General features: G+C 55.8%; 2 protein-coding genes across 14 annotated transcripts in view; one reads left to right on the forward strand and one right to left on the reverse strand.

Annotated features, from left to right (window-relative positions):
* Positions 1-27,485, reverse strand: part of LOC121471349 (proline-rich protein 33-like) — a 66,325-nt gene that overhangs the window by 7,487 nt on the left and 31,353 nt on the right. The gene's annotated exons all lie outside the window — the stretch shown is intronic.
* On the forward strand, positions 1,353-17,966 carry TNNT3 (troponin T3, fast skeletal type). 13 transcript variants are annotated; one of them, XM_041721981.1, is made up of 17 exons: positions 1,353-1,447; positions 4,326-4,358; positions 4,496-4,509; positions 4,996-5,013; positions 6,204-6,221; positions 6,335-6,379; positions 7,356-7,367; positions 7,598-7,612; positions 9,720-9,738; positions 12,298-12,343; positions 13,261-13,377; positions 13,485-13,562; positions 13,812-13,925; positions 14,035-14,144; positions 14,311-14,401; positions 15,450-15,490; positions 17,739-17,966. In XM_041721981.1, exons 2-17 carry the CDS (start codon positions 4,342-4,344, stop codon positions 17,791-17,793), a joined length of 810 nt encoding a protein of 269 aa, XP_041577915.1. In that variant the 5' UTR covers positions 1,353-1,447; positions 4,326-4,341; the 3' UTR covers positions 17,794-17,966. The 13 variants fall into 13 exon arrangements, with proteins under 13 accessions (XP_041577915.1, XP_041577923.1, XP_041577926.1 ...); XM_041721993.1 differs by having other exon boundaries at positions 1,361-1,447; positions 6,359-6,379; XM_041721980.1 differs by lacking the exon at positions 15,450-15,490 and adding an exon at positions 16,119-16,159 and having other exon boundaries at positions 1,365-1,447.

Below are 27,485 nucleotides of genomic sequence, written 5' to 3' on the forward strand. Positions count from 1 at the left end.
TCCAAGCCCTTGTCCATCTGAGCACCTGGGCAGGGAGAGAGAACAGAGGGAAGAGTATCAGATGTGAGGAACACGTTCAGACGAGGAGGGCAGGGGTGTCCCCAGCAGCCCAGACCTCGGGGAGGTGGGCAGGAGAGGGTCTCTGCCCCCCCTCGCTGTGTGACTCTGGGCATGCCTCTCCTGTTTTGGGTCCCTGGGGCCTTATCTCCAATTTGTAGGGAATGACATGCCACGCAAATCTTCCAGAAGCCTCTGGGGACCCAGAGGGGGCACAGAGCCAGGTGGGACCAGGGCCGGTGAGTCTCCTGCCGGTCACACTGACGTCTCTGACTCCAAGCCTCCAGAGGGCAGAGGCCTCACCTGCATCTGCCCAGGGCTCACCCCAGGCCCGGGCTGGCCCATCAGCTATTGCCCTGGGTCAAGCCATCCCACAGACCCCACTGTCCATGCTTGGCAGCCCCTCGCCCAGAGCCCTTGGGTCTGGATTGAGGTGCCCAATGGCTCTGGCCCATCTCCGTGTCTCAGTTTCCCCAATCCGAGAGGCAGAGCCACTGAAGCTGGTGGCCTTGCCAGCAAGCGAGGGACCATCCGACGCCCGGGCACCATGTCTGCCGGGTGGATGGTGCCACCTGGAGTCCCAAGGACAGAACGGCCAGGCTCCACGGGGACATGGTGGAGCGCCTGTGAGTGGCACACTGAACCTGGCCTTGGGGAGAGAGGCCCAGGGTCTGGACCCTGACAGGAGGAGCTGCCAGACTGATGGCGGAAGTGCAGCTCTGGCCTTGGGTTAGGGCTCGGGAGGACCCTCAGTGCTGGAGATCCTACTTGGGCTGTTACCATCTCGCCCATTTGTCCTGCATGTCCCAGGTCTGGTCACTAAGCAAGGCACAGCTGGAGGCCTGGCTGGGGGCTCACAGGGCCCTCTACTCCACGGGGGTCCCTGAGACCTCGGGCCACGTGCTCTGATGGAGGAGGCAGGTGGGCATGTAGGGACATCTCCGGGGGAGGGTGGCTGGGCTGGGGAGTAAGAGCCCCAGTCTGGGGACCCAGAAGAGCCTTGGGCTGTGTCCCTGGGGCCACCTAGTCCCTCCTGCCACCCCTCCTCAGCCCATCAGGAATGTGTCCTCTGTCGGGGTGGGGGTGGGGGGGTAAAAATAGAAGCTGACACTTCCCGGGGGAGGAGGGTGGACCTTATCTCCTTCTCCAGACACGTCCCCCCCCACCCTCGCCTCCTCAGGCCTCCTCCTCTGCTGTTCCTATACTTGGTAAGGGGCCTACATGGGCACAGCCCCTTCCCGCCTGCCCCACGAGCCCGGCCACCCAGCCCCTGGCCAATGGGCTGCTGGGCAAGATCAAATGTCACTATAACATGAGGGCATGAGCCGAGCAGGCAGTGCCTGAGCCGGTCCTGTCCACAGGGAGCTCTTCTCTCCAGACTCAGCCACAGGTTGGTATGGCCCAGGGCTGGGCAGGGCTGGCCCAACACTAGACACGCATCTGAGGTCCCGGGGTGCTGAGGGTTCAGGGTGCCATATCTGCATGTGTCTTAGCTCCGAGCGTGACAGCTTAGAGAACCCACAAAGCCACCCCAGGGTCCCAAGAGTGCTGGCATGGAGGGTAACATTCTCTGAACATGGGGGACGCAGCTCCAAATCCAGCCCAGCAGTGAGGGAGGCCCGAGGAGGCAGGTGGGGGCTCCCTGGAGGGAGCAGGGGCAGCAGGCTGGAGGGAGATGAGGAGCCCGGGATGGGCACTGCCCACAGCTCCGAGGGCCACCTACTGCTATGCCCTGGCTCACCCCCGGGGCCACCTGGGCCTTCCTTCGGGGCTCGGCAAGCTGGGGGCCGAGGCCAGCTCCTCGCAGAAGCCGGGAGCTCTGGGCCTTATGTGGTCGTTGCCTCCAACCCCACCATGTGTGGAGACAAACACGAGGGGTCTTGTGTCATTCGCCCCAGAAGCGGTTCCATGAGGAGAGGGTGAGGGGGACCTGGGGGACGGCTCCCACAGGTCAAGGACAGGAGTGAACGGGGCCGGGGTGGGGGCACGCAATGGGCACCTGGGATCCGTCCAGCTGCCCAAGGAGGGGGAGCATGTGCGCCCAGAGGCCCCGCCCCTGCTCCTTGGACCTCCCGCCCTCCCTGCGCCCTTGGCCATCGTGGGGGGCATCAGGGCAAGGAGCCAGCTCAGGGTAGGACGAGGGCCGATGCGACACAGCCTGGGGCCAACAGCCAGTGAGGGCAAGGTTCCCCCCTGTCCCCCCCACCGTTGTGTCACCTGGGAAAGAGGGGAGGACGGCAGGAGAGTGTGTGTCTCCGAGGAGCTCTGACCTCAGGGGCTATTTTCACACCCCACCCCTCACCGAGGGCAGAGCTCAAAAAGGACAACTGACTTCCTTCCCAGCTGTCGAAATGCTGTCCCCTGCCCTCCAGCAAGCACACCCCACCCTGACCCCTCCCCGACAGACAGCGAGCTGAGGTGACAGAGCTGCTCCGTGGTGTGGCCTTCAGGGCTCCCTCCGGCTGTGGGGGCAGGACCTTGGACAAGCCTCAGCTTTCCTGTGCGAGTGAGGCTTTGCTGCCCACGCTGTGGGGCTTCCAGGCACCCTGCCTGGGGTTACGGGGTCCTCTGGGTGGCCCCTTGGCCTGCACCCCAGAAGGCAGGAGGGTGAGATGCGGGAGCTTAGGCGGGCCTGGGACACCAGCAGGGGCGCGGGGGGAGTTGGCCCTGCGGAGCCCTGAGTGCCGGCCACCAGCACAGCCCCCCTCCCTGCGTCTTGGGTTTCTGGACAGAGGTGTCTTGGCTAATTTGGGTGCCTATTTCTGGACATCTCAGCTGCCACTGGCTCCTTAAAAATAACCGGCCCCTGGGCTCGGGCCACCACCGCCCCCACTTGAGGCTGCCGACAGGTGTAGGGCCCTGCCAGGGCTGAGGGGGGCCAGCAGGGTGAGGCCCCGGGCTGGGTCAGGGACAAGGTGGGGGACGAGGGGCTGTGGCAGGGCCCCCCAGGAGGCTGATACCCCCAGCGGCACACAAGGCAGGAGGCTGGAACTGGAGGGGGCAGCAGAGTCCTGTTTCGGGAAGGAGCCCGGCCGTTTCTGGGCTGGGACTCGGGGAGCAGAGATCCGGGGGTTAATTTTGCCTAGAGCTTAAACTGCACTGGGAAAATTAACATTCTTGACAGAGGCTTCGGAAAACTGTTCCCACCTTAGCGATGGATGTGATGTAAATGCATCTTTAGATGATGAGCTTGTGTTTTTCTTATACGAAGCTCCCTGGGGGGGGCACAGCTATTGTCTTCAACTGAGCTGCAATATGTTGTCATGAACTTTGTGTTTTCAGCCCCGGGCCAACATTCTGATGCAGCTGCTCAGAGCGTTCCCAGGCCCCGGACCGCCTCAGGCGTGCGCGGTGGCCAGTTCACGGAACCAGGGTCCCCGAGCGCACGGGCCTGGCGCCGGCTGCACCTGCACACGTGCGCAGGGCCCGGGCACAGAGCTTCCCTGCAGACATTGACAAATTCAAGAGCATCCACGGGGCCTGGGAACGCAGGCTGAGGAGGGCCGGCCAGAGGGGGCTGTCCACTCCGCTCCTGCTCAGAGCCCTGGGCTGGGGGACACGTGGAGAAACAGCTCAGACCCCGGCCCCGTGAGCTCAGGGTCCAGTCTGCTATGTGGCAGGGTGGTGCACTCTGGAGAGTTGGGGAGAGGGCATGGCCCAGGGCTGTGGACCCCAGGGAACCCACGTAAGAGGACGTGGGGTCCCCGTAGGAGACCCTCAGGTGGGGAAGGGAGCTGCGGGCTCACAGCAGGAAGGGCTGTCACAGGGATGGCAGGGTGTGAAGACTCGGCAAGGCCCGGCACACTGTGATCTAGGGGCCGCCAGGGACCCCACCCCCACCCCGGACACCTCAGCCCAAAGGCAGAGACCATCGAGAAGCAGGTTTCGAGCCACATCAGCAGGACTCTTCTGCAGTCCAAAACAGGCTGGACAAGCACCGTGCATTCTGGATGACCCTCCTCGGGGAATGCTATAGAGAGGATGTCGGCCCTGGGTGGGGGTGGACACCACGACCTTCCAATATCCCGTCCAGCCCCAGGATTCCAAACTCCAGGCTGGAGCCAGGGCAGGAAGGGGGAGGGGGGATCTGAGTGCGGCGGGGAGGCCTGGGGGGGCCTGAGGAGGAGGCCCGCCCAAGGCCGGAGAGCTGGCCTCCGCCCTGTCCTTGGATATCCTCACACCCCCAGCCCTCGGCGCCCAGGGCTCACCCCTTCCAACACTTGCAGACCAAGGCCATTCTGACTCTGGTCCCGTTCCTTCCCCCCCAGAAACAGTCCCGCCACCATGTCTGACGAGGAAGTGTGAGTACCCGTCCGAGGAACCACCCACCCTGCGTGTGCCCCTGGACCTGGGCTGTGTGCAGAGGCCACTGAGTGAAAGCCGCACTCACCCATTCTCTCTCTCTCTCTCTCCCCCCACCCCTGACCCCCCACAACAGTGAACAGGTCGAGGGTAAGTGTCAAATAATATTCCCTCTGCGTCCGCCCCAACCCCCAAGGAAAAGTCACACTCGAGACAGGCCCACCTGACGGTGGACAGCACGGTCCTCCCTGGGAACCCTGGAAGGAAGTCTGAGCTTTGCTGTGCTAGACCAACCTCCTCTGAGCAAGAGGACCCCTCTTCCTCTAAGGACACATCCCCAGATGTGGTCACGTCTAAACCCCACCCCATACACCCCACCTGCCCTCCACAGTTGTCTGGGGGCAGTGTTTGGGCCAGGGGTCTCTGGCCCCACGACCTTTCCCTGGGGACCTGGCCATCCAGGCACTGGGCCCCGCACCCCATCTTCACCTCACCGGGCCGCTGGCCTCGCCGGAGGCTTTACCTCCTCCAGAGCCCGAGGCCCCCCAGGCTCCATCCTCAGCGGCCTGGGGGCGGGGCAGCGGGATCCCGGGGGGGCCCCCCCTGACACAGCTCCTGTGTTCTATCCCCTTGCAGAGCAATACGAGGAAGAAGGTAATCCTGGCAGTTCTGCATGTCCCCCACCCTGACCCCGGCTGCCCCACTCTGCTCGGGTCACGGCCTCACCGCCACGGGGCTTCTCGGAGCCCTTACTTCAGTTACCTGCCTGTCCTCCCCAACATTAATGCCACTTGCTAATCTCCCATCTCCTCATCCACTACTAGACAAACTCATTAATTAATTGTTCACTAATCCCCATCCTGGTAGTGCTGTGTGGACAGAGCCGACACGTGGTTTCCAACTCACCCTCGTTAATACCAAGGGCCGGATTGTGCAGACCCTGTGTGTCTCTCCTTCCCTGTGTCCCGCTGTCTCTGTGTCCCCCTGTCTCTCAGCATCCCTGCCTTGGGGCCCTAACCTCCGGGCTCATCTGGAGACCCCTCCCTCGTGTGGCCCGGCATCTGTGGGAGCCTCCTGGTCGTGCCCGGGCAGGTGTGGGGTGCAGTAGAGCCGCTGCACCTGGGAACCACGCAGAGAGGTGGTTCTCAAGACGGGTGGGAGCTCCCCCCGAATCCCTGGCACCCGCTCAACCCTGGGGAGGCTTTCACGCAACTTCATCAGGCAGGGCTCGGCTGTGAGGCGTTCTGGGTGCTATGTTTTGAAAATATTTTGAAAACACTTGGCTACCCTAACAACGTGAGCAAAACATTTCTTTTTGTGCTGAAAAGGTGGAAAGACTCATTTCTGAGCAGGATATGTGGTCCTGGGGGGCTGCCCCTTCCCTGGGGAGGTCCATGTGATGGGCAGGAAGGGCCCCCTGCCCCCGTTTCCTCCAAGTCCCTCAGTGTCCACATCACCCCGGGCTCGCTCAGAAGCTGTGTGGCTCGCCCAGACGTCCCCGGGCTTTCCCTACGACAGTGGATTTTGTCCCGCCCATCCTCACATCCATCACCTGCAGAGCAGGACTTGGCTAGGTCCTCCCAAGAAGGCACCCCCCGCTGGGGTGGGCAGGCAGGGTCCTGAGGCCCAAGGAGGGAGCGAGGGGTGGGAATTCTGGGGTCCAGGAGTAGTCACGGGACCGAAGTGGGGGCCAGGCCCAGGACTCCTGGGCTCACCACCTTTGGTCCCTCACACCAGCTGTCCCCTCTCCCGTGGGCTGGCCTCCTTCCCTGCCACCATGGGTGCACCACTAAGGACTGTCTTTGTTTCTTCTCCCTCTCCCATGCCCACTGCCCCCATCCCAGAGGAGGCCCAGGAGGAAGGTAAGTGGGTCCAGGACCCCAGCCCCTACCCCCGCACCCTTGTCCCTTGTGCCCCTACCCTCTAAGGATATGCAGTGTGCCCTTGGCCTAACCTCTCCTCTCTCCTCCTGCTGCCTGTACACCCGGCGCCCCTCTAGCTACAGAAGTCCACAAAGAAGGTATGAGGACACAGGACTTCTGGTCCCCATGTGGGGCTCAGGGTCTGGCTGGAACCCACGCAGGGTGGGGGAGAGGGCAGGGAGGAGCGGGGTGCCAGCCAGCAGAGGACTCCCACATGTGGCCCTAACAGCACCCACTAACTGTGGCCAATGCTTGACCAGAGTGGGGGTGGGGTGGAGGTTCCCCGAGGGCCATGCATGGCCCGGACTCAGGCTGGGCTGCAGACGGAGCTCATGCCCCAGCACAGGGGCCCTGGTTGGTGGTGGGCGGGCCTGGTCTCACTGTCCCTGAACCTCTGCCTCCAGCCCAGGGTGGGTAACTGAGAGCCCACAGCCAAATCTGACCCCTTAACTGGGTCAGGGCCCCAGGCCAGATGGTGGGTGAACACAGGCTGATAGAGGGACCAGCCCATCGGCCCCCAACAGGGACCATGTCATTCCCTGGCCATCTTCCTTGACCCGCTCTGTGAGCCCCTCCTGGGATCCAGGTGGACAACCAGAGGGGTCACCAGCAGAGCAGCTGAGGGGGGCACCCACGTCTGTGTGCCCTGGGAGGCGGACAGGAAGGGCAGGTGGGCCCTGCTCTCGGGGTGACAGGAAGCGAGGCACCCTCTGGGTCTGCTTCCCTGGGTTGTAGGTCCTGCCCTCCACCTGACCAGGCCCCAGCCAGAGGCTGTCAGGCCCTGCTAGGCCCTCCTGGGGGTTGAGGAGAGACAGGGACCCTGACAACCCCCAGATCTACCCCTGAGCCCTGGTTCCCCGTCAGGTCAGCGAGGCAGGGATGGGATTGGGGGGGTTGCCTGCCAACACTGACCATGTCTCGCTGGCTTCCCGCACACTCCCTGCCCCTTGTCCTCGGCCACTGACCCTCCTGAATGGTGACTGGTGTTTCCATTAACCTCGGATCCTTCCTCCTTTGACCTCTGACCCACGCGTGGTATTGCCTCTTGTTCCGTGCCCTCCCTTCCCCATGAAGTTCATGAACCAGGTATGTGCCATGACTTCAGTCCCGTGTGGGCGCCTGTGCACACGTGTGACCACGTGTGGGTGTGAGCGGGCACTCGGGCCACGCAGGAGCAAGAGGGGTGGTGTAACCTACTCACAGTGTGGCTGCACTCAGACGCCCGCATCTGCCCCTCCCACGGCCCCTGCCGAGGCTCACAGGTGATTCTCTCTCTGTCTCTCTCCTCCCGCCATCCCTTGGTGCTGTTCCTGCAGAAGAGGTCCAGGAAGGTACGCCCCCTGCCGCCCCCCTCCTGCTCCCTACCGGACCCCCCACCTTCCCATGGGCTGAGAGCACAGTGAGAGAGGTTAGGCCCCCCGCTACATGCACCATGCAGGGGTTGTGGGGGTGAGGCCCCTCCTGGGCCACCAGCAGGAAGGCGGGGGCGGCTAGTCCCGAGATGGAGCACAGAGCCCAGGGCCAGAAACGGTGCTGAGGTCCACCAGGACCCTCGGGACCAACAGGGTTGGGTGGAGAAGAGCAGAGGAGGAGAGACAGAGCGGGCGCCTCTGCCCTGCCCCATACAGCACCTCAGAGAAGAGGGGTCAGGAGGGGTAAGGCTGAGGGGAGCATGAGGGCCAAGCGGGGTGAAGCGGAGAGTCAGCAGAGGCCTCGGGCAGGACAGCAGTGACGTGGAACAGCCAGAGGCCTTGAGTGCAGAGGAGGCATTCTCCCCACCACCTAGGCCAGGGCCAGACACACCCGGGTGTGAGGAGGCCCCTGGGTGAGCCGAGCCTCAGTGGAGTGGGGGAGACACAGGTTCCAGTCAGGGCCCCTCCGCTCAGTGGGGCCATGGGGGCCTCTGGGCTGGGCCCGACCCCTGCACGCCACCCTGACAGTTTCCCTCTCCTGGCCCCAGAGAGGCCACCTGGAAGATGCAGGGGGTGCTGGCCCAGTGCTGCGGGGTGGATGCCCAGCCGTGCAGGCAGAGGTGTCCAGGGATCTGGCTGGTAGGGGCTACAATGTCACCGGGCACCCGGGACCCACCCTGAGGCCTGCAGGAGGCGGGGATGCCAGGCTGCCCCCCGCTGGCCACCGCTCTGCAGCGTGGCACCGCCCCCCGCTCCAGCTAGGCCCCCAGAGAGGGCAAACACACCTCAGCCCCTTCCTTCTGCCCCTCTGCTCTGGGGTTCCTGCTCCCACCACACCCCTTCTCTTCCTCAGTTTCCCCAGGTCACAGCCCCCTCCCCCCAAGGTGCAGGGAGAGGGTGACATCAAGCCCACTTACAAAATGGCCAAGGCACCGTCTGTGGGCCTGCGGTGGGCCGCTGTGCATCCAGGGGAAGCCCGGCCGAGGGGGATACACCAAGTGCATATGCAGCCAGACCCCGGCCCCACGCCTGGGCTGCCGAGGGCAGAGGAGGCCATGCAGGAAGTCGAAGCCATGTTCTCAGATGGGCAGAGGGCCTTGCAGAGAGCAGAGACTGAGGGCGAGGGCAAGATCCTGCTCAGCTGTGCAGAGCCCAGGCCGAGAGCTGGCCAGCGTGGCCTCCCCAGGCCTGGGCATGGGGGTGCTCAGAGGCAGCCAGGCCCATGCAGGCAGTTGGGGGGCCGGTTCTCGGTCTGGATGCCCTGTGGCCCCCCAGGAGCCTCAGGAGGAAAAGCCTCTTAAGGTTCCCTAGGGAGGTCAGGAGCCCCTTCAGTCGCGGCCCTGTGGGCCACCGTGGGGGGCTCCACCTGAGGGCTCACCCCAGGCCCTCTGCCTGGGGCTGCCATGAGCAAGGCCTCAACGGCCCCGGGCACGCTGGTTATTCCAGATCCACTGGGTCACCCAATAAGCCCAGGAATCAGGCCCAGGGACCACAAACACCCAGCCCCAAGGCTCCAGTGTTAAGGAGGGTCTCGGCTTCCCAGGGTGGGCTCCACCAACCCTCCATGGAGACTCAAAGAAGCCAGCGGCCAGCTCCTCCACCCAGTGCCCAGACAGGCAAGACCCTGATGGGGTCCCGGCCAGGGCACCAAGGGAAGAAGGGTGCTACCCCAGCTGATGTTGGCCCCCATGGCCCCACCCCTGCAGCCCCCACTGCCTGGCCCCCAAGGGCTCTGTGCCTCTGGCTTCCAGCCCCTCCTTCCTCCCGTATCCCCCCTCCTGGGCCACATCCTAGTCTGTGCACCCTGAGCTCCCCTGGGACCCCACAGGGACCTTCTCTTGTTGCTGGCAGGACAGAAGCATGGGTGGTAGGTTCAGCTGGAGAGGGGGAAGCAGGCAGGACTCCAGGCAGGAGCCCCTAGCCCCCAGCCCCCAGCCCCCAGCCGGAGGTCCCCAGGAGCAGAAGCAGTCCCCCCGGCTCACCCGATTTCTCTCCCCTCTCCCCACGCCGGTGCTGTGGTGACCAGAGGAGAAGCCAAGACCCAGGTGAGTGCAGGGCCCCAGCAGGTCCAGACACCAGGAAGGACAGGGGGAGACTGGAGGAGATCACCTGGGAAACTGGGTCCCACAGAAGATGACACATTTGGGTTCTGTGGGGAGGACACCCCAAACCCCTGAGAGAGAGCAGCCTCATCTCTGCTCCTTGATTTGATGTTTAAAGCTCTAGAGGTCCGACAAAGGCGCGTGGTGATAATGGGATCATTGGGGGCAGCTTATGCCTTCTCCCACAGGTGGGGAGCAGAGTTCACCGGGGTGCCGCATCCCCAGTGAGGAGTAGAAATGAATTCTGGGGGCCCAGTGAGGTGTGGCTGTGGGCTGGTCGTCCAGGGTAGGCAAGGAGGACTTCCTGCAGGAGGAGGCCAAGGAGGGATGGGGAACAGGGGGTTGAGGGAGACAGGCCAGAGAGAGGGGGTGCCGCAGAGCTCCCTCCTGGGCTCCTGGACCCCCACCGCTGCCTGCCTGCTGTAGGGTCCCCCCCAGGTCCTAGCTGAGAGGCAGCTGTGAGAGGTAGGTGGAGGGAGGGTCCCAGTGGCCCCTTCAGAACAAAACCACTGGTGGATCTGCCATTTTTCACTGCCCTGGGGCTCTGGGGAGCCGTCTCCTTGTCTGGAGGGTCTTTCCCTTGCTTTACCCACTTGTGAGCATTTCAGAGATTTTTTTTTTTAACCTCACGATTCTGAATCTAATGTGTTGGATGAGCACTTGCAAGTGCACAGGGCGTGATTCATCCCCCTTGTCCCTCCGAGCATCCCGCCTGCGCCCTGTGCTGCCCACCAGGACGCCCGGGGTCTGCTCCCACATGGGGTACCCTCGGGGGTCCACGGACACGGCGGCGTGTCGAGGGCACAGCCGGCACATTTCCATCCATTGCACTTTATTTTTCAGCAATTTTAAATAAAGCTGCTGGGTCCCAGATATTTTCTAGTTTTAAAAAAATGTTTGTGTTTTCATTATGAAAATAAAACACCTCATTAAAGAAAATTTGGAAAATACGTAAAAGTCCAATGAAGAAAAAAAAGTCGTCTATAACTCTCCCGGCCCGCCAGCCAGACTGCGGGAAGGAGCAGGGAGGAATAAAAGCCTTATTTCTTCCTACTCTTTCCGTGCGTCGGGCTCGGAAAAAAAGATTTAAACTCTGAGCTGTTTTTCAAACATCGTACTGTCTATACAACCTTCAATTCTGCTTTTTTAAAATTTAGCACTATTCATAAGTATTTTTCCGTGTTTTTACATAGTCTTCTTAAATATTTTGAATGGCCACATAATATTCCATCAATTGGACAAACCATAATTTTTCTAACCGTTCCTCTTCTGCAGGACATTAAGGCTTTCCCCAATATTTTACTATCATAAATAATGCTGGATGGAAAGCATTTTCCGTCTTTCGGGTTATTTCCCTAGGCCACATTCCCAGAACTGGAATTACTGGGTCAAAGAGTATGAACGTTCTTCAGGCTTTTGACGATCGCTGCCAAATTGCTTTCCACGGGGGCCGTGCCAGCGCGGGCTCCGCCGTGGACGTGAGCGGGTCTGTGCCCCGCGCTGCCGCGCCCGGGGACACTGATGGATGAGGGGGGCCTCTCAGGGCCGCTTGTGTTCGCACGCCTCCGATGGCCAGGAGCCCTTCCCGCGCGCTTGCTAACTGGCCGCCTTTCTTCCCAAGACTTGGCAGGGCGCGCCTCCTGCCCATTTATCTAACGGCAGAGACGTCTCCACGTGTTCTCAGCCATCGGTTTGCACAAGGATATAAGTCTTCTCTGTGCTTGCTGAAAATATTTTTCTAGTCTGGGTTGGGGTTTTTTTTTCCCCTTTCAATTTTTGCTTTTTTTTTTTTTTCACATACATAAGTTTTTCATTTGCGTGGAGTCGTCTGGCCATCTTTCCCCTAGCGGGACCTTCTGATGCTTCTGAGCTTAGGAAAGCCTCTCCCGTTCCAGCATTTGGGTCCATATTCAGTTCCACTTTCTTCTGTGGCTTGTTTTGAAAAACCATGTTGTTGTTTTAACTCTTTGCTCCATCTGGAATGTACGGGGGCAGGGCCCGGGGCTGACGGCGGTTACAGCCAGCCCGATCTGGGGGGCTCATTTCTTCCCCAGACTGCTTTTGACCCAGCCCCTTTCCTTTGGGTCCCCAGAAAGAAAGATTCAGGATGGGTCAGAGACATGCAAAGCGTCCAGATAGCTGTTCCTGACTGCAGAGGCCAACAGCCCTTGGGGGCCTGCAGTGACCAGCCTGCCTCTGGCCTGGCCTAGCTGCATTTCTTTATCTGTGTGAGAGAGAAAGTGAGAGTGCCCTTCCTAGACAGATGTGGGAGAAACGGCCCTTTCCATGTCCAGATGTTATCAAAAACAGAGGGACATGAAAAGAGACTGGAATGTTCTCAAAGAGGTCGGCCCATTTTGGGGACAGTGGGGTGTACACCTGACCAGAACAAAGGTCAGGCAGTGTGTCCTCAGCTGGGTGCCCGGGCAAGAGGGCAGGAGGGCCAACCCCCTGGTAGGGTCTCCACCTGCTCCTGCTCACAAGCCTCTCTCTCTTCTTCAGACTCACTGCTCCTAAGATCCCAGAAGGGGAGAAAGTGGACTTCGATGTAAGTTTGTGGGACCCAGATCAACACAGCCTCCAACCCCGACCTCCCAGACTACAGGCTCCACACTAGGAGCCTGTGAAGGTCATCTGCTCTCAAGCAGCCAGAGCTAGCACTTCCTGCTTGCCGGCAATTCTGCCTTAATTTATTTCTGGACCAGAGAAAACCTCTGCAGTGTCAGACATCTGTCTTCCCATCCATCATCCATCCACCTATCCTTCATCCATCCACCCATCCATCCATCCACCCATCCATCCATCCACCTACCCATCCATCCACTTATCCATCTACCCATCCATCATCCATCCATCCATCAATCCATCTACCCATCCATTGTCCATATACCTGTCTTTCATCATCCATCCATCCATCCACCTATCCTTCATCCATCCATCCACTTATCATCATCCCTCCATCCATCTATCCATCATCCACCAACCCATCCATCCATCATCTAGTTATCATCCACCCACTCACCCACCCATCATCCATCCACCCATCCTTTTCTTCATCTATCATCCATCCATCCATCCATCCATCCATCCATCCATCCATCTGTCTACTTAATAAAATACCTCACTCACCAGTTTCCTCTCTGTCTGGCTCATGCAGAACTTCTCTGAGGATGACAACAGAGCCAAGTCAGAGCCAGTCCATCCCAGGGGTGCTGATGACCTCAGGGCTGTGCAGGTCCTGGACTCACCCACAGGGAGGGCACCATTCCTACCCTGGAGCTAAGGGGTCAAGCAGCCTCCTGCCCCCAGGAGGGCAGCAGCCATGCGGACAGGGAGAGGACAAAGGGTCCCTTGCTGCCCTCAGCTTTCATGTTGGCCAGAGGAGGCAGGGTGTCTCTGCTGGAACAAAGGGAAGATGAGCCCGGCAGGATGAGATTTGAGAGAAGGGTTCTGTCCCACCCACAGGACATCCAGAAGAAGCGCCAGAACAAGGATCTCATGGAGCTGCAGGCTCTCATTGACAGCCACTTCGAAGCACGCAAGAAAGAGGAAGAGGAGCTGATTGCTCTTAAGGAGAGGATTGTGAGTGCGGCGGGCAGTTCCAGGCAGAGGTGGGGGTGCTGGGCACTCTGAGGAGGGGTGATGGGGTTGGCAAGGTTGGGCTCACCAACCTGTTCCTCTGGCCACAGGAGAAGCGCCGCGCAGAGAGAGCTGAGCAGCAGAGAATCCGCGCTGAGAAGGAGAGAGAGCGCCAGAACAGACTGGCGGTGAGCTCCCACTTCCCCCACTCCCACCCCAGACCCCAGAACAATGACCCAAGAAAGGTTCCTTGTCCTCCTTTGTCCTCCTCCTAAGCATCCCGAAACCAGCCAATGAGCGGAAACACAGTGGGCTAAGTTCCCCATGTCCTAAACAGCTTCCAGAAAGTGCTAAGCCCAGAGTGGGTCCTTAAGCTTGCTGGGGTGGGGGGACATTCCAGCCAAGCACTGAGGGCCTGAGGACCGGGGTCTCCACAGGAAGAAAAAGCCCGGAGGGAGGAGGAGGATGCCAAGAGGAGAGCCGAGGATGACCTGAAGAAGAAGAAAGCTCTGTCCTCCATGGGCGCCAACTATAGCAGCTACCTGGCCAAGGTGAGCATGGGCCCTGGAGCCCCGGCCTCTATCCGTGCCCCCAGCCACCACCACTGAGCAGTGCAATGCTCCCCACCTGAGCCCAGGCCCCTTTGCCTTGTCCCCTCAGGCTGACCAGAAGAGAGGCAAGAAGCAGACTGCCCGGGAGATGAAGAAGAAGGTTCTGGCAGAGAGACGCAAGCCACTCAACATTGACCACCTCAGTGAGGACAAGCTGAGGTAGGGCGGGTGTCACAGCCTGTGGGCAGTGGGGGGTGGCCCCAGAGCATGGCCAGAGTGTCATCCAAGCCTGCCAGCCTCCCTGTGGTGGCTGGAGGAGGACAGCGGCTGGCCTGGGTCCTGCCTTCCAGGGCTTCCCCGAGGCTCACCCCTGCCATCCCTACAGGGACAAGGCCAAGGAGCTCTGGGACACCCTCTACCAACTGGAAACAGACAAGTTTGAGTTTGGGGAGAAGCTGAAGCGCCAGAAATATGATGTGAGTGTAGACACCTTGAACCTCAGGCCCCATGGGCTCAGCCACCCACAGGCGACCTTGGCCCGAGAGATGCCCACGCTGGCCATCCCCATGGAGCCTGGCTAAGGCCACTCTCCTGCCAGAGACCGGGGCTGGGGGCTCCCTCTGAGGGCAATCAGCCCTATTTGGAGGGCAGCAGGAGGCTGCAGAGGGCTGAGTGGCCTCGGGGTCCAGGTTCTGAATCACCTGGGGCTTGTGGAGAGTCCACCCCAGGATTGCACCAGGTTTCTCCGGCACCAGGGTGGTGTCCCTCACAGCCTTCTCTGCAAAGCCAAGTCCCAGCCATGCTGGCCAGAGACCTCGGCCCCCTCAGAGCTCCTGGTGGTGGTGGGTGCCCAGGCTCGGGTCTCTGTGCTGTCACCTCCTTGGTCAGTGTGAGCTGAAGGGTGGCATGCACCCCCACACAACAGCAGGGAAAGAGGTCTGGGACCGAGTCATCAGGGGGATGGTTGTATAGAGTTGCCTGGGAGGGGCTCAGAGCTCAGAACAGCAGTCCCAGGCAGACACAGTCCCCTCGGAGGCCCTCCAGTAACTGACTTGCTCCGTGCAAACACAGATACCACCAGCTTCGCCATCAGAGGCATGGTCCCCCCGACTCCTCAATGTCCTCCAGGGTCCCTGGTGGAAGACAGTTCACATGCAAGGGTCATCTCTCATGGCTGATCTTACAGGCCACCAAGACAGAGGGCGTCCAGGGACTAGTGAATCCTGGCTTATGCATCCCCGTGGCCCAGCAGTGTTCAGGCTCGGGGGCAGCATAGCCCTTTCTCAAGGGTCCCCTGGGAGGGCTGACTTGCAGAAGTGGGCATCACCTGTGCACCACCCCAGTCTGGGTTCTGGGGTCAGGTCAGGGACCCACTGCCTCCTGACATACCTGTGTATGACCTACAGTGGGTCCTCGGGGGGCTGGAAGAGCCATGAGGGCCCCAGCCTAACCTGGCCCAGCACACAGCAAGGCCCCCAAGCCTCAGCCACCCGCCCAGCCTGTTAACCATCTTGGTCTTTCTAGATCATGAACATGCGGGCCAGAGTGGAGATGCTGGCCAAGTTGTAAGTAGCCAGAGTCCACCCTGGACCAGGCTCGTGGTGTGCAATGCACGGTGAGCCTCTCGCATGGCAAACCTGGTTCGTTGAGGATGGCGGTGGCGGTGGGCGTGGAGATGATGGAGGTCAGCCTCCTGCCCCCACCTCCTCCCCACCCCCTGCAGCCTGTGGCTTCTGAGGCTGACCTGCCATCTTTGCAGGCAGGTGGGGAAGCACCCTGCCTTCCCCTGAGCCTCTCCTCTGGGCTGTCAGGAGGAGGGAGCAGTTGGGCAAAGGAGCAAGTGGGCCACCGGACTGGTTGCTCAGCAGCCACTGGAATCAGGGGCTCTGTGAGCCTGGCCTCCCTCCCCACGCCCCTGCCCCACATCCTGCCGCAGGCTGCAGGTAAGTGGCCAGCTCCACGGCTGCTGTGTGTCTCAGCCCCGGGGTCTCCAGTGCGGGCCACCAAAAGTAAGTCAGAGGCAAGAGTCCCAAGGGCCAAGAGCTGGTGTCTTCCAAGCAGAGGAGCCAGGACACAGTAAGGGAGCAAGTGGCCCTGGTGTGGCAGCAAGGCTCCGATGAAGAAGGCCGTGCTGGCCACAACCGGCCTGGCCCTACTAGGACCTGTCAGGTAAGTCACCTGTGTTGTTTACAGATCACCAATCTCAGAAGCCGCATCGATCAGGCCCAGAAGCAGTAAGTAGCCTTCCTACTTGTTGCTCTGTGCCGGGCACATGGCGCCACGGGGCTGGTGATTTCAGCCTGTCCGGATGGCAGCCGACCCTCGCAGGGCAGTAACAAAACTAACCAGCCGGCCACCGGAGCCTGCGTGTCTGGGCCGTGCACCCTGGGACCCGCAGTCTCCTCTTGCTCTGTCCTCACCCCAGAGCCCAGGAGGAGGCAAACCGTGGGGAGGGCCGGCCATAGGCCTCAGGGATATGGGTGGTTCTGGGCTCCCTCCAGAAGGGTCTCCTGGACACCCCCATGCTGTGCTGCCGCAGAGGTGAGCAGCACAGGCCGTCAGGAGCCTGGGCTTTGTCACCAGTCTCCCTGCAATCCTGGTGGAGCCACTGGTTCCTCACAATAGTGAATGCTCTGTCTGCGAGGTCACCCCGGGGTCTGGGGGACCTATGAACACAGCATCTGGGAAAGACTTCAAGAAGCCTGCACCGTGCTCACCCGCAAGGGCCTGTGCTTCCCAGCCACCTGCTCTGGGATTTTGCCTCCCAGCCTGGTCGCTCAGCCAGTCCACACTCACACAGTGCAGTATTCCCAGGACTGCATGGACCTGGAGATCTCTCCCTCCTCCACTGGCCCCTGCCCCCTCGCTGCTCCCAGGGCTAGGCTCCCCAACTCAGGGGGAGAGGCGAAGGTGACCCCCATTCCATCCCGGGCTCTGTTGTGTGTGGCTGATGCAGGCCTCATGAGAGCCCTTCTGTGGGTGTGCATGTGCATGTGTGTTCGTGTAAAGGTTCTCAGCTGACCCCTGCAGGACACAGGTCGTGGGCATGGTCACCGGTACCAGGGCTTCTCCTGAAGCCATCCTCAGGAATTGGGTGGCCTTCTCCAGACTGCCAGAAGTTGCCCCAAATGTTGAGCTTCTGCAGCCACACACCCTGTCCCCCTACCCATGGCTCCCTGACCCAGCACCCAGCTCTCTCCTGGCTCCCTGGTGTACAAAGGGCCTCAGACAGACATGGCAGGCTGCTAAGGAGGCCACCTTGCAGGGTGCTGACCTCCTGATCTCTAATCCAGCTCTAACTGGTGACTAAGGAACTGGGACAGAGGCCTCCCAGGCCCTGAGTCGACCAGGCCCAGCCCACTGGCCTAGAGTCAGGGACCAAGGTAGATGACCGTAGCCTCTCCTTCCCCTGTGGCTGTGACCTGGGAGGTTCTTTCCAGGTATAAGTAACTGGGACAATGAGAGCCATCTGCAAGGAAGGCCTCCCTGGCAGGTTCAGGGTCTACCCGAGGTGTGGCCCCTGGAGCCCGAGCTCCTGGCAGGGGTTGGGGGTATCCTGGGCTCACTGGTCTCTCCCCTAACCGCACTAACAATCCTGGAACGATGTGCCCAGGCCCAGCCGGTCCAGGTACAGGTGAGTCGCTGCTGCTTGGAATGTGTGCCCGTGGCTTTGAGGCCAGACAGGGCACTTCACCCTGATAGCAGCCTGGGTGGGCAGAGCTGTTAGGGCTGGGGTCTGCCGCGGGCCAAGGAGGGGCTGGGCTGGGGTCCCAAATACCCAGTCACTGAAGGTCAACTCGCTTCCATTTGCAGTAGCAAGAAGGCCGGGGCCCCGGCCAAGGGCAAAGTTGGTGGGCGTTGGAAGTGAAGCAGCCGCAGAAGCTCCCAGAGGCAGAGACCCTCAGCCTGAGCAGCCCCCATGGCAGCGTCTGGCCCCCCGGCCTGAGGGCGGAGAGCCTGCCCCCAGGCACCCCACATGTCTCTGTCCTGGCTGCCCCCATCTCCGGGGGTCTGTGAATAAAGCTGGCAGATTCCCCTCCACCGAGCGTGTGCTGGCTCTTCGACTGGGGCCCAGGGTGGGGGGCTGAGTGCCCGGCGAGGGAGAACAGAACTGTGAGGGTGGCCACCCTGTGGGTGGGGGTGCCAAGAGACACTGGGTGCTCCCTTTAGGGGTCAGCCGGGGAGATAACCCAGCCCTGGGCCCCGGCTCTGCCAGCCGCTTCCACATCGGTCCCCCACCCCTGCAAGCTCATATGACCCAGATCTCCACCTCAGCGCCCCCCACCCGTGAGCACTCCCCCACTGCCCAACTCTGCTTCGAAGCCAGTTTGGGGTAGAAGAGCTCTGTCTTTGGAGCGGTTGGGGGAAGGGGAGCGGGAACACACTGAGAGACCTTACAGGCGTCCCCCGGAAACATGGGGGCAGGAGCAGGTTCAGAACAAGGGGGTGCACACAGCCTGAGGGCCTCTCGCCCCCAGAGGAAAGGAGCAGGAAAGCACATTTCAGTGAGAGCAGACTCAGCAAACACAGACTGTTCTTTCTATATTATAAGAGAACACAGTGCACAACTGTGTAATAAATTTGAAAATCCTGACCAAACAGAATTATGGAAAATATAAATCACAAAAATTGGATGAAGACGTAGAGCCTTGCACAGCGAAGTATTCATGGAGGAAGCTTTCGGAGGCCGGACCCACCCCCTCCGAGAAGCCTCTGCAGGGTGGAGGGAGAGAGGGAGGACGCCCTTGCAGTCTGCCATGGGGTGGCAGGACCCCGAAAGCAAAGTCAAACCCCCAGAATGCATGTGCATGTGCTTGCACCCCAACACACCTCTCCATGCCCCATGTGACTCCCCCAGAATGCATGTGCATATGCCTGCCCACCCCAGCACACCTATCCACGCCCCATGTGATTCTCCAGAGTGCATGTGCACTCGCCTGCCCATCCCAACATTCATGTGAATGCACATCCCATGTGGGGGCACACCCCCCACATACACTCACAAATTCACAAGCACACACCTCCCACACACATGTTCACCCCCCTGCCCCACACGGTGCACCTATACAGAAATGCACTAATGGCCAATGAGCTTTATTGCAATAACTCAAGGACGAACACCTTAACATAACAGCAGATGTGGGATCCACAGACCTCCGTCACCACCCCCATACCCCCACACACAGCGCCTTGTTCTGAGAGGCAACAGCTGCCCCCGGAGCGCCCAGCAGTGCAGGGGCAGAAGGACCAGCTCCCAGGAGTCATGCAGAGGCAGAGCCTGTGAACTAACTAGTAACCCACAACCACAGGCAACATGAAGAGGTCTGGGATCTGAGTGGGAGCTTTTGAAGCACATCTCAGCTGCTTACAGGTCAGGAGGATCAGAATGATTGGGAGCAGATTTGAACCAGTCAGGCGGGAAGACAGGAGTTGGTGATAGGCCGTTCCTGCAAACGGGAGCACGTGTGAAGCTTTAGAGGCGTTGCTTCGACCAGCACTTAGCACGGGGATCCAGCGACCAGGCCCTGCAGCCCAGTGGACCTAACTGTGGGCAGGTGACTTATTAGCATATATTTAGAAATGTGAGCACACCTGAGGCCAGCCTGGAGGCAGAAACCTGGGAGTCCAGGCTCTGCTGAATGGCCACCAGTAGGCAGCCTGGGCCTGAACTGGTCCCTGGAGAAAGCTCCGGGGACGGACCCCAAGCGCTAATGTTAAGCATCTAATTCAAGAAATTAAAAAATGAGCCAGAGGGATGCCTGGGTGGCTCAGCGGTTGAGCACCTGCCTTCAGCCCAGGACGTGATCCTGGAGTCCCTGGATCAGGTCACATCGGGCTCCCTGCATGGAGCCTGCTTCTCCCTCTGCCTGTGTCTCTGCTTCTCTCTCTCTCTCTATGTCTCTCATGAATGAATGAATAAATAAATAAATCTTTTTTAAAAATAAATAAAAAATGAGCCAGAAACCGAAATCCAGAAAAAAAGAGAAGCTTTGGAGTCAAAGAGGGAAAGAGAAGATAATGGGAGTTCCAAGTGAATGCACAAGCTCAGGAGTCAAAGACTAGTTTTGCTGGGACACCTGGGTGGCTCCGTGGTTGAGTGTCTGCCATTGGCTCAGGTCGGGATCCTGGGATCAAGTCCCACATCGGGCTCTCTGCAGGGAGCTTGCTTCTCCTTCTCCCTATGCCTCTGCCTCTCTCTCTCTTTCTGTGTCTCTCATGAATAAATAAATAAAATCTTAAAAAAAAAAAGAGAGAGAGATGGAGCTACCAAGCCACCAAAAGTGCTAAGAATTTCTCTAAAGGACATCATCCTCCCTAACACAAATGTAGTTCTGCATTAGCAAGCCCCCCAATGTGGTGATTCCTGAGGCGTTGACGGAGCAGGGCCTTGGGGGGAGCTCAGAGGAAACAGAACACAGCTGGTGCAGAAAATCCTCAGCCAACTGGGAAAAGAAGTCAGTTTCCTGCACCCAAGGAAGGCATCTTCCAAACACTTACAGCAAGCATCACTGTCCCCAGGGAAATGCTGCAAGAATCAGCTTCTCAGCTTCCTTCTCACTGGCCAGGTGCCCTAGCCAGAACTTTGGGTCAAGAAAAAAAGAGATACTTCCAAAAAAAAACACAAAAAAGATGACAGGAGAGGCACCTGGGTGGGGGGGGGGGGTTCAGTTGGTTAAGGATCTGACTCTTGGTTTCCACTCCGTTCATGATCTCGGGGTCCTGTGATGGAGCACTACATCAGGCTCTGCACTCAACATGGAGTCTGCCTGAGATTTTCCCTCTCCCTTTCCCTCTCCCTCCTGCTCTCTTTCTCTCAAATAAATATATAGATCTTAGAAAAAAAAAGAAGATGACAGGAAGGCAAGGAAAAAAGGATCTTATTTTACCTACTTGTGCCTTAAAAATTTGCCACTATGCACAACCAAATAATTATCTACAAAAAAAAAGGCAAGAAAATAAGAAAACCTGCAATCCTGAATTATTAGAATTAAGAGGTCACTGCGGGTGCATGAGAGCATGAGATAGAAGGATCGAGAAATGGAGGACAGTGTTTAAAAATACCATGTACAACAGAAATGTAAAAACTATGATAATAAGGATAATCTAGCAAACTATGTGCAAGACAATTACTGAGATAATAAAATCACTTTATTGAGAATATCTAAAAGTTGCATGGAGCCTGCTTCTGCCTCTCTCTCTCTCTCTCTCTCTCTCTGTCTCTAATAAATAAATAAAAAACTTTAAAAAAATATTTAAAAGGCACAAATACCTAGAGATGGTTATCTGTTCCCTAAGAGGAAGCAATAATATCTTAACACTGTTCATTCTCCCTAAGTTAATCTATGAATTCAGGGCAACTCAACTATATTCCCACAGGGACTCATGCAAATTCACGCTGATTCGAACATGTGTGGGAAGGAAAGGGGGTGGTGGACAAACCCAGACCGGGTGAGAGGAGGCACTGGCTCCCAGATGGACAGGGACATGGACATGGACAGGTACAAGGACACAGACAGACAGGGACACGGACACAGACACAGACATGGTCCCAGAGGACCGGCCTATGCACGGGGCCACAGGCACACCTACTGTGGCACAGTGGAGGGGAATCATGGGGACAGATTAGAATAAATAAAACAGAGCACCTCCTCCTCAAACTGGCCACAGAAAATCAGCCCCCTGCCCCACGTCTGATGACCTAAATCTGAAAAGGAGAACATTCCAACTCTAAGAAGCAGCTACAGGAGAGCATTGGAAAGCCGTCAGAACAGGGGAATTTCTTAAACCAGGTGTAAACCCTCCAAACCATAAAACAAGACCTTGATAAATTCCACAGGCGGAAAGAAAGTTTTAAGAACATGAATCTCTCTGGGTTAGAAACCAGGGTCCCAGTGACTGAGCTTCAAAGGTCTCGACGGCTTCATGGGGGCTGTGGAGCCACAGGAAGGGGCCCCCCGGCAAATGAACACATGAAGCACAAGGCCACAAAGGCAGAGGGGCCACGGGGAGGGCAGGTGGCCTCAGCTTCCCCAGGGGGACACGGGGCTTTGTCAGTGGCCACCTCACCACCACCCACCTGGAATTCCAGGAGGCAGTGCCCGCAGCTGGGTCACTATTAAGTCTCAGCTTGGTGGCGGGGGCTCCAGACAAGGGCCTCCATCTGCGGCCTGCCAACTCTTCTCATATCTGTGCCATGTTGGGCGTGGGCATTCGTGGCACATCCCTGCTGAAGGTCAGTGTTGGACACGAATATAAGGAACTTCAGAGTGCCACCAGGAGAAAGGCAATCGGTTGAATGGAAAGAATGAGCAAAGGGGATAAGGAGTTCGCAGAGAAGAGCCCCGATGGTCAACGAATGTAGGGGAAGTAGGGAGTGAAAGGCCACAGTGACACCACTGCGAGATGCCAGCCCACAAAAACGAGGGGGCAGAGGACAGATGCTGGTCAGGGGAAGGAGGGGCTCATGTTTCCAGAAGTGAGCCAGCTGCTGCATGCAGATGATGACTGACAGGGCCAGAAGGGCTCCCCTTTGCAGCCACTGGTGCCACAGTGGAGGAAGGCATGGGTCATGACCAGCTAGGGGGAAACGAGTGTGGATAGTGAGCGGGACACCGAATCCCATCTCCCCGCAGAAAAGAGGGCACATGGCCGATGACTTATAAAGCACAAAGTACCTTGGAAATGGAGAAGCAGATGGACAGCCCAGCAAGGGATCGTACTGAGGGCATACCACCTGAGGGATATTCTAGCCCAAAAGTTCAACCTGATTCTAATCGTGGAGAAACCACCCAACAAATCCGATTGTGGGACCTCCTTCAAGACCATGGCCTAGACTCTTCAAAACTGTCGGTGGTCTACAAACTCCCTGCCCCCCCCCCCCCCAAAAATTGAAGGAGACGGAAGGGGCATGACAAGTAAATACAACAGCCAAACTGTGGAAGGAGCCTCGGTGTCCATCGAAAGATGAATGGATAAAGAAGATGTGGTTTATGTATACAATGGAATATTACTCAGCAATTAGAAACGACAAATACCCACCATTTGCTTCAACGTGGATGGAACTGGAGGGTATTATGCTGAGTGAAATAAGTCAATCGGAGAAGGACAAACAGTGTATGTTCTCATTCATTTGGGGAATATGAATAATAGTGAAAGGGAATATAAAGGAAGGGAAAAGAAATGTTGGGAAATATCAGGAAGGGAGACAGAACATAAAGACTCCTAACTTGGGGAAACGAACTAGGGGTGGTGGAAGGGGAGGAGGGCGGGTGTTGGAGGGGAATGGGTGACGGGCACTGAGGCGGACACTTGACGGGATGAGCACTGGGTGTTTTTCTGTATGTTGGTAAATTGAACACCAATAAAAATTAATTAAAAAAAAATAGAAACGTAAAAAAAAAAAAAAACAACAACACATTGGCCTTGATTGCACGCCACATCCAAAGCCCAAAGCGACAGAGAACATTTTGCAACCCCTGTGTCTGTGGTGTTATGGAGGAAATGTGGTTGGAGGAGGAGGAGGTCCTTGCTCTGAGGAGACTTATCTGCAAGCCTCCCCCAGGGCTCAAGGAGGGAGGGAGGTGGCAGGCAGGTGGAGCAAAACCCGGTCTGCCTGATGGTGGACACCTAAACTTGGGAGAGGGTGTCCAGAGATGACTGGCCACACCTGGTCAGCTCAAGGAGGTATGCCAGTTCCTCTCCTGGCACAGATCAATCACTGTTGGCAATTACAGAAAGTCCAAGGCTTCATCCAGAGCACAGCAGCTACATAAATTGTGGTATATTCACAAATGGACGGAGCACAGTTTAAAAAAAAAAAAAAAAAAAAAAGGACCTACAGCTCAGTGCAACCACTGGCGAAGTTTTAAAAATCTAACATTGGGGGTAATGAGTAAGCTGCAGAAGGAAAATTGCTTACATAACATTTTTTAAACTATGAAAACAAATTATATATGCCTCAATGTCAGGAACACACATTGCAGATGGATAGTCCTCTCCAGCAAGGAAAGGGGATTTTATTGTGAAGGGGCGACCCAGAGCACTGAGATAGGGTTCATCGTGTTTTATTTCTTCAGCCAAGTTGTGGGTGGGTAGATGCAGGTTCTTCCTATTTTTATTTATACCTTCTGGTGTATCTTAAATAGTTCATAATTGTTAAACATGGGGGTGGGGAGGGCCCTTGCCAAAAATCAATCCTTATTTCTCAGAACAAAACAAAAGCTCAACAAACTATAGAAAACTATAAATAAGCACTTCCTTTATCTGCGCTTGGTGGTGGAACACGAAGGCATTTCAGTCCAATACAGGAACCAAATGAGGATGCCTGCTTTTACCATTACTCTTCAGCCCTACACTGGAAACTGAAGACAATGAGAAAGATGTTAAACGGAAATAAGATGTATAAGTTCTGGAAAGGAGGAAACCAAACTACCACATTCCTAGGAGCCCCGAGAGAGTCAACGGAAGAGCTTTCAGAATAAATGAGAGAACTCAGGAAAGTAGCCAGATGCAAAATACATATTTTAAATAGACATTTTTTATTATTTTGTAGCAGTGACCAGCAAGAAGATAAAGTGGAATAAAAATATTATTCTCAAACAAAACAAAACAAAGAACGTAAAATACTTAGTAATAACCCTCTTAGGAATGTCCAGGGTCTGTAGGAAGAGAAGGACAAAGTTTAATGAGAAACATAAAAATGAACTTTGAAAAAAAAATGAGAGAGAGAGAGAGAGAGTGAGAGAGAGAAATACAACTTGTTCTTGAGTAGAAGTTTATAAAAATCAGTTCTTCCCAAATTAATGTATAGGTTCGCCAGATTTTCAACCAAAATTCGAATAGGATTTATTTGGGAGAGAAGGGTGAGCCAGGGGTGGGGAGGTGGTTGGAAGGATGAATCTCAGATTCATAGAAGAGGGAAAATAGGCAGGAATAGCTAAAAAATTCTGAAAATTAAGAGCAGATTTCCAAAATGAAGGTATTGTAGCTGATATGTGCTGAGTGTTCCCTGCAGACCTGTGGTCCGGCTAAGCTTCTTTTGCTTTGCCTTATGCAATGTTCACAGCAAACCCAAGAAACAAATATTCTCATCATTTGTATTTTGCAGAAGAGCAGATTAAAGCTCAGAATGGGTTAAGCCAAGTCCCAAGTTCACACAGCCACTAAGCGAGGACTCAACCGTAGACAATGAATTACAACTCCACATCCTCTGCTCTTGGTGGTTGTAAAATTTGTTCCAATTCTACAGTACTTATCAGGACAATACCATATATACATAAGCATCTGAAAGTATCTCAATCAATGAAAGGGGGGAGGTGAGATATTTAATAAAGGAGGTTGAGAAAATCAGATGTGCATGTGAAGAAGAAAAAGCAACGAGATTTTCACTCCATGCCAAATACCAAAAATACATGCCAGGAGAATTAGAGAGTTCAGTATGAAAAAAAATGGTTAAAACTAAAACTAGAGAGAAATGTAGATGCATGTTTGTCTGCTTTCATGCTGAGAAAAATTTTCTAAGCTCACAAGCAATGGAAACATCAGGGAAAAAAGGAAAAGCTCAATAAATTTCATTACTTGGAAATTTTAAGTTTCTATCAAAGAATGTTTATCAAAAGGCAGACATCTACTTCTAGCCAAGATGGAGTAACAGGGGCCAGATTTATCCTCCTGCCTTGAAACAACCCAAAAAGGAGGGGGGAAAAGGAAAGGACAAAAATACACAAAATGATGTTTTTCAGGACTGTGGACATTAGGCAGTGAACAACCAGTGGTCCCAGGGAGATATGAAACAGTCAGTCTGAGTCCTACAATTGCCCAGCTTGCTTTCTTGACAGAATTCCCAGGCCCCAGTGCAGGAAGGAGGACTTGTGGAGTGCGCAGGGAGAGAAACCCAGAGATGTGCTTAGGGGCTCCTCTAGCATACAGCAGGGTGCAGGGCTCAGGCCTGAACAGAAACTGCCCAAGGCTGAGAAGAGAGCTACTGTAAAGGATTGGAAAGACCAATGTTGGCTGCTCACACAGGGGAAAAAGGGTCTGTGCCCAGCAACCAGACGAGAAAAGTAGATAATTCATGGGGCATTGGGTACTCAGAAACGTCTTGTCTCAGTAGCAGAAATAATTAACCCTGGATAAATAATGGAGCACTTGCTCCAGACCTGCCTTACAAATCAGAAAAAGAAGACTGGAAAGGACTAAACCATGTCCAGGTAACTTAACTGCACCTCAGAACAAAACTCTGGAATATTTATAGGAATATAAAAACATCCCACACCCACCAAGGAAAAAATCATAATATCTGGCATCTGATCAAAAATGTTCAAACAGGTAAAGAAATAGAATATGACCCATAAGGAGGAGAAAAATCAATCAAAACCAACTGTGATAAGTTAAAATCCCTAAAGCAACCACTAAAATAAAATAAACTGTCACAGTTGAAAAGCCAACAGAGGAGACAAATGGGACTAAATAAGAATTGATGAATTCAAAAGAAGGCAGAAGAAGAGGAAATGAATAGAAAGAATGGGTAAGTAATAAGATTATTTGATTAACTCACACCCAACCACACCAATAGATACATTAAATGTAAATGGTCTAAACACTCCAATTAAGAGGTAGAGATGATCAGATTAAAAAGCAAGACCTCACTGTGTGCTGCCTACAAGAAACTTTTATTTTTAAAATTGTATTTTTAAAATTTAATTAGTTAACATATTTTGTGTATTATTAGTTTCAGAGGTAGAGTTCAGTGATTCATCAGTTGCATATAATACCCAGTGTTCATTCCATCACATGCCTCCTTCATGCCTGTCACCCAATTATCCCTTTCCCCACCCCTTCCCTGCCAGCACTCCTCAGTTTGAAGAAACTCATTTTTTGTTGTTGTTGTTGTTTTTTAAGATTTTATTTATTTATTCACAAGAGAGGCAGAGACATAGGCAGAGGGAGAAGCAAGCTCCCCTCGGGAAGCCTAATGAAGGACTTGATCCCAGGACCCTGGGATCATGACTTGAGCCAAAGGCAGACAATCAACCTCTGAGCCACCCAAGTGCCCCTGAATAAACTCATTTTGACAAACAAACACACCAACTAATTACAAAGAATGACAGAGTTACACAAAGCAATGACTGACAGAACTTAAAGGAGATGGACAAATTCTTTGTCCTGGTCAAGGACTTCAACACCCTCTCTCGACAATTAATCAGACAAGCAGGCACAAAATCAGCAAGGACATAAGAGACTCTAACAATACTGCCAGCCAACTTGACTTGCGTGACATTTGTAGAACACTCCTCTCAAATACACATCATTCACCAATACAGACCATGTTCTGGGCCATAAAACAAAACTTAATAAGTTGAGAAGGATTCAAGTCACATAAATTATATTCTTTGACCATAGTGGAATTAAGTTAGAAATTAATAACAGAAAGATCCTTGGAAATTCTCAAATGTTTGGAATCTAAGTAATACACTCCTAAATAATTCATGAGTCAAAGAAAAATCAAAAAGACAATTACGAAGTGTTGTCAACTCAATGAAAATGAAAATGCAGCAAAAG

This window comes from Vulpes lagopus, chromosome 11 (genome assembly GCF_018345385.1).
Source record: "Vulpes lagopus strain Blue_001 chromosome 11, ASM1834538v1, whole genome shotgun sequence".
NCBI lineage: Eukaryota > Metazoa > Chordata > Mammalia > Carnivora > Canidae > Vulpes > Vulpes lagopus.